General features: G+C 42.1%; 1 protein-coding gene across 2 annotated transcripts in view; it reads left to right on the top strand.

The window, feature by feature from the left end:
- The first annotated feature begins 1,459 nt into the window (after window positions 1–1,459).
- Window positions 1,460–7,185, top strand: part of LOC112264899 (choline transporter-like protein 4) — a 49,638-nt gene continuing 43,912 nt past the window's right edge. For both annotated transcript variants that reach the window (XM_042295725.1, XM_024441807.2), the window contains exon 1: window positions 1,460–1,760. In XM_042295725.1, coding sequence (XP_042151659.1) covers window positions 1,758–1,760 — 3 coding nt within the window. In that variant the 5' untranslated portion in view covers window positions 1,460–1,757. The remainder of the gene's footprint in view (window positions 1,761–7,185) is intronic.

Raw genomic sequence — 7,185 nt, 5'->3', positions numbered from 1 at the left:
ACTTTGGCAGCAATAACCTCAACCAAATGTTTTCTGTAGCTGTGGATCAGACCTGCACAACGGTCAGGAGGAATTTTGGACCATTCCTCTCTGTAAAACTTCAAGTTCAACAATATTCTTGATTTCTGGTGTGAATGGCTCTCTTGAGGTCATGCCACAGCATCTCAATCGGGTTGAGGTCAGGACTCTGACTGGGCCACTCCAGAAGAACATATTTTCCTTTCTGTTGATTTACTTCTGTGTTGTGAGGAGTTGTTCTGTTGAGCTTCAATTGGTGGACGGAGCCTTACATTCTCCTGCAAAATGTCTTGATAAACTTGGGAATTCATTTTTCCGTCAGAGCAAGCTGTCTAGTTCCTGAGGCAGCAAAGAAGCTCCAAACTATGATGTTCCCTTCACCTTACTTTACAGTTGGGATGAGGTTGATGTTGGTGTGCTGTGCCTTTTTATTCTCCACACATGGTGTTTTGTGTTCCTTCCAAACAACTCAACTTAGTTTAATCTTTCCACAGAATATTTTGCCAGTAGCGCTGTGGAACATCCAGCTGCTCTTTTGCGAACTTCAGACATGCAGCAATGTTTTTTCCATGGTGTCCTCCCATGAACACCATTCTTGTTAAGTGTTTTACATATTGCAGACTCATCAGAGATGTTGGCATGTCTTTAGCTGACACTCCAAGATTCTTCTTAACCTCATTGAGCATTCTGCGCTGTGCTCTTGCAGTCATCTTTGCAGGATGGCCACTCCTACAGAGAGTAGCAACAGTATTGAACTTTCTCCATTTATAGACAATTTGTCTTAACGTGGACTGATGAACTTCAAGGCTTTTAGATATACCATTGTAACCCTTTCCAGCTTTATGCATGTCAACAATTCTTAATCTTGGGTCTTCTGAGACCCAGGCAATGCTTCTTATGAATAGCAAACTTAAACTTTGTGTGAGCTTTTTATAGGGCAGGGCAGCTCTAACCAACATCTCTAATCTTGTCTCATTGATTGTTTGCTGACTCCTGACTCCAATTAGCTTTTAGAGAAGTTATTAGCCTAGGGGTTCACATACTTTTTCCAACCTACACTGTGGATGTTTAAATGATGTATTCAATATAGGCAAGAACATTACCATTTGTGTGTTATTAGTTTAAGCAGACTGTGTTTGTTGTTGTGACTTAGATGAAGATCAAATCTAATTTTACTGCCAATTTATACAGAAATCCAATTAATTCCAAAGGGCTCACATATTTTTTCTTGCCACTGTATGTCTCAAACATTATCATACACAATTTGATCATTTTGAACTGAAATGTCATCAGATGTGTTTGTTCAGGTATTTTAAATATAAATATATTATATAGGCATACAGCCAAATAATCAGGAAAAAAAGCAATTTCATTTACGACATGCAGGCCCATCAAACAGCCTGGGGGCATTTAGTAAAGGGAGGTCAAGGGGCGGGAATGCTACACCGCGCGTGCAGGCAGGTGCGCGTCACACAACAGGTGCGTTCGTGATGTCACAACCCTAGTTACTGGAGCTCGAGGGAGAAAGATTTATTCAACGCAAGTTTGCTTTTTCTGTGCATTAAGTGTAGGTAACACCTCTTTAAAACGTTGTTTTATACTTTTTTTAAAATTATTAAACTTCGACTTGATATACCTGGCAATTTAGACGTTTTACACGATTATAAACTAGTAGAGGTGGAGGGAAGGATTGAAAATGGGTAAAAACCTAAAGGAAGAGAACTCGGAGTCGTCGGAATATGGTGAGTTCATTTCACATCGCCCGTTACATTACCTGGATTAGTATTTGTCTAACCTCACAGAATAGTGTCATATTTTTGTTAAATGAAAAATGTTTATTTGTCACTAGGCTAGCCTATTTGCGTTTTTCCAGTTCCTTATGAGTGGTGACCCCTATTAGGCCTACCTCTCCATTTAGAATTTTACATTTCAATCTGTGATTTAAAATCAATTTTCAGTAAGAATTACAGGCTACATCACATCAACTTTCTAACTCTGCTGAATACAACGGAAGGGCACTGATATTCTATGGCATGCCATTGCTTTCATGTAGGTTTTTGCATTAAATGGGGAAATTTAGAGGAGGAAGTTTGAATATTCATTGTATGAAAAATCTGTTTTGTTGTGAGGCATTCATTCTCTGTCAGTCTTCTGTGAGTTGTGGTGTTCCTACGGAACCACGTTTTGCATATGTCCATTTCTGGGAGTGCCTGTGCATAAAGGCTCCCTGCCTTAGTGTGTCTTATTACCTGTCCACCTTACTCAAGGGTTGTATCCCAAATTGCACCCTTTATGGTGTACTGCTATTGACCAGGACCCATAGGGCCGTTTGCACCCTTTATGGTGTACTGCTATTGACCAGGACCCATAGGGCCGTTTGCACCCTTTATGGTGTACTGCTTTTGACCAGGACCCATAGGGCCGTTTGGGACATACTCCAGTTTTTTGCACGAGATGAATGGAGTCTATTGACAGTCTGGGAGTTTTGAAACAGTACCGGGATGCTTGTGTAAACACATTAAGTTTGCGTAGAGAGCAATAGGAGACAGGAGAGTAAACGTCATGGGTAAATGAGCAGCACGTAAACCAAAGTAAAGGCCAGGGCCCATATCCATAAAATGTCTCAGAGGCTAAACTTATACTAGACCCTGGTATTCAAAAAGCCACTCCATGTAAATTCTGCTGCCTTTTGGATAAGTAAAGGTCCCAGTGTCCACTCTGTCCATCCTGTTTGTTATGTTTGACACCCCTGCTCTAGACTGTGTGGTTAATACTGAAAAGCCTACAATAATGGCCTGCTAATCATTGACCAGTCATTAGTGTGAGGTGAGCCAGGCCTAAGCGCAAAGAACATTGGAGAACCAAGTTTGAAAGGCAATGATTCAACTACACAAAGACTACACTAGTTTGAACACTTCTGCTGCTTTTAGGAATATAGTTACAAAGGTGCTGGACCTAGTCTGGTTTTTGTTCATGTGTGATACTGTTGGAACAACATGTCTCTGAGGTCACCTGTGTCATCTATTTTTTTAGAGGCGCTATCAGGTTATAATTATTTATTAGTAATATTTAGCTACATCTCCACAAAATAGTGAACTGAGAGAAGGAATGGGTGATGGAAGATGAGGATAGCTACTGTATATCCTTGTAGTGGGATACATATTTGATATGTATGCATATTATATAGACCTCACATGTGATCTAAGCAATTAGCCCATTAAATGAATTATCTGACTCCAAAAGATAATACAGCAATTATGTCAGGTTTATGGTTCATCAAATATTATGCGTTTAGCTGATCAGGGTCATGAGATTTTTACATATCAAAGGCAGATATTTCATTGTAAAATAAAATTAATTCACATAAGGCATAAAGCTTAATTTACAAGGCAATACTGAGATTAAAAAAGCATTATTCTACCATATACAGTAAGTCAAAAAAAGTTTGGACACCTACTCATTCCTGGGTTTTTTAATATTTACTATGTTATGTTTACTATATTTCTTTATATTTACTATTTTCTACATTGTAGTATTATAGTGAGACATCAAAACTAAACTCAGCAAAAAAATAAACATCCTCTCACTGTCAACTTGGTTTATTTTCAGCAAACTTAACATGTGTAAATATTTGTATGAACATAAGATTCAACAACTAAGACATAAACTGAACAAGTTCCACAGACATGTGACTAACAGAAATGGAATAATGTGTCCCTGAACAAAGGGGGGGTCAAAAGTAACAGTCAGCATCTGGTGTGGCCACCAACTGCATTAAGTACTGCAGTGCATCTCCTCCTCATGGACTGCACCAGATTTGCCAGTTCTTGCTGTGAGATGCTACCCCGCTCTTCCACCAAGGCACCTGCAATTTTCCGGACATTTCTGGGGGGGAATGGCCCTAGCTCTCACCCTCCGATCCAACAGGTCCCAGATGTGCTCAATGGGATTGAGATCCGGGCTCTTCGCTGGCCATGGCAGAACACTGACATTCCTGTCTTGCAGGAAATCACGCACAGAACGAGCAGTATGGCTGGTGGCATTGTCATGCTGGAGGGTCATGTCAGGATGAGCCTGCAGGAATGGTACCACATGAGGGAGAAGGATGTCTTCCCTGTAACGCACAGCGTTGAGATCAAGCTCAGTCCGATGATGCTGTGACACACTGCCCAGACCATGATGGACACTCCACCTCTAAATCGATCCCGCTCCAGAGTACAGGCCTCGCTGTAATGCTTATTCCTTCAACGATAAACGCGAATCCGACCATCACCCCTGGTAAGACAAAACCGCGGCTCGTCAGTGAAGAGCACTTTTTGCCAATCCTGTCTGGTCTGGTCCAGCGTCGACAGTGTTTTGTGCCCATAGGCGACGTTGTTGCTGGTGATGTCTGGTGAGGACCTGCCTTACAACAGGCCTACAAGCCCTCAGTCCAGCCTCTCTCAGCCTATTGCGGACAGTCTGAGCACTGATGGAGGGATTGTGCGTTCCTGGTGTAACTCGGGCAGTTGTTGTTGCCATCCTGTACCTGTCCCGCAGGTGTGATGTTCGGATGTACCGATCCTGTGCAGGATCCTTGTTACACGTGGTCTGCCACTGCGAAGACGATCAGCTGTCCGTCCTGTCTCCCTGTAGCGCTGTCTTAGGCGTCTCACAGTACGGACATTGCAATTTATTGCCCTGGCCACATCTGCAGTCCTCATGCCTCCTTGCAGCATGCCTAAGGCACGTTCACGCAAATGAGCAGGGACCCTGAGCATCTTTCTTTTGTTGTTTTTCAGAGTCCGTAGAAAGGCCTCTAGTGTCCTAAGTTTTCATTACTGTGACCTTCATTTCCTACCGTCTGTAAGCTGTTAGTGTCTTAACGATCGTTCCACAGGTGTATGTTCATTTGAACAAGCATGGGAAACGGTGTTTAAACCCTTTACAATGAACATCTGTGAAGTTATTTGGATTTTTACGACTTATCTTTGAAAGACAGGGTCCTGAAAAGGGATGTTTCTTTTTTTGCTGAGTTCATATTAGGGCTGTCCCCGACCCCCAAAAATCTTGGTCCATAAAGAGTCCTCAGTTCTTTCGACCAATTCTGCCTATAGGACGGGAGGAGCAAAATGGAGTCGTGGTCAGATTTGCCCGAAGGGAAGGCGGTGGAAGGCCTTGTATGCATTGTGGAAGTTAGAGTAGCAGTGATCCAGTGTATTGCCCGCACGAGTGCCACAATCAATATGCTGATATGATTTAGGTAGCCTTGTTCTCAAGTTTGCTTTGTTAAAATCAGTAGCTACAATAAATGCTGCCTCAGGATATATGGTTTCCAGTTTACATCGAGTCCAGTGAAGTTCCGTGAGAGCCGTCATGGTATCGGCTTGAGGGGGGATATACATGCCTGTGACAATAAGTGACGAGAATTCTTTTGGGAAATAATATGGTCTACATTTGATTGTGAGGAAGATCAGGTGAACAAAAGTACTTGAGTTCCTGTATGTTGTTATGATCACACCATATAATCATGAAGCATACACCCCCGCCCTTCTTCCCAGAGTAATGTTTATTTCTCTAGGCACGACGCAAAGAATCCACGTGGCTGTACCGACTCCGACAACATATCCCGAGAGAGCCATGTTTCCGTGAAACAGAGTATGTTGCAATCCTTGCCCTAGTTTCGTCTACCTTGTTTTCTAGAGACTGGACATTGACAAGTAATGTCCTTGGGAAGCGGTGGGTAGTGTGCACGCCTCAAGTTTGACCAGGAGGCCGCTCCGTCTACTTCTTCTGCAGCGACTTTGTTTTGGGTCAGCCACTAGGATCAGATCAAATGCTCTGGGTGGTGGTGTGAACAAAGGATCTGCTTCAGGAAAGTCATATTCCTGGTCATAAGTTGACGTCGCTCTGATATCCAATAGTTCTTCCCGGCTGTATGTAATAACACTTAAGATTTTCTGGGCTAACAAATGTAAGAAATAATACATAAACTAAATACTGCATAGTTCCCTAAGGACTAGAAGCGAGGCGACCCTCTCTGTTGGTGCCATCGTACCGAACGGTAGGCTTATGTGGTAAGCCACCAAAAAATTACATCCGAACAGGACCAAAAGAAGACGTTCAAAAGAAGTCTGCTCGTACTTACTAGGGTGTAGCCTACCATGTTGGCCCGCAATGGAATTTTATGAATGCCATTCCATGTGGTAGGCCCACCATTTGTAAAACAGGCTATTGCATTGGCTTTATTAGTCCTGATTCCTATGACTAATCAATTTGGCTATTTAAGTCTTGAATATCAGCTATCCAACTTTATCAGGAGTTATCGCGAGCCTATTTGAAATGTGTTTAAACAGCAGGAAATGCTGAAATATTTTATTTTTCACTATGATCAGCTTGTCAAAAATGTACAGATACAAATGTGAAACCACTGATCATGATAATGGGGTGAAACTCCTGGACAGCAGTTGTGATTGTCCATTTCATAATGTCCATTTTACTTTGACATGTCCTGTTTTTAGGATATGTTGCTTTGCTAACATTTTTATTTAATTGAGCGCCATTTAGGTTAAGCTATTTGATCGGAGAAACCTGCATGTAAAAATTTGTCATACATTTTAGCTCAATCTTGTAGGTTTCAGAAAAGGCTACATACTCTACCATATCCTATATCTGCTACATGATTTATGTAAATTTTTTGACTGAATGTTGGTGGAGTGCAGCAGAGATGCGTCTCTCCAACAGCACCCTGGAGAGGTGTGCTGGGAATGGACAAGCAAAATATTTTGAGGCCTGCCTTTGACAAAGTGGCAAATGCTTATCAAAGGCCAGCATCAGCACCTATATGCCACTGATTTAAATAAATTGTAATTGTTTTTGAGCAGAATTATGTGTTGTTTTTGGAGGTGCGTCTTGGTCAATTTAGCTCAGAAAATGCTGCCCTGGTCAATCTGCCGCTATAGGCGACCGTCTAATCCTGCCTAATGAGCGAGCAGGCTGTGCCTATAGCATATCATAATCACATCAATAAATTGGTTATAACAAACGCGACGCATACGCAAGCAGTGTAGGTGCAATGATTGAATAACATGTATGTGTACATTTATTTTGCAATGCTCACACACGCAACGTGTCTGGTTTCGGCATGGTGTTAGGCATACAGCTCGATGGTGGTTATGCAAGGCTGAT

Source organism: Oncorhynchus tshawytscha, linkage group LG13 (assembly GCF_018296145.1).
Source record: "Oncorhynchus tshawytscha isolate Ot180627B linkage group LG13, Otsh_v2.0, whole genome shotgun sequence".
Taxonomy (NCBI): Eukaryota; Metazoa; Chordata; class Actinopteri; order Salmoniformes; family Salmonidae; genus Oncorhynchus; species Oncorhynchus tshawytscha.
This window is presented reverse-complemented; position numbering and strand designations above follow the sequence as displayed.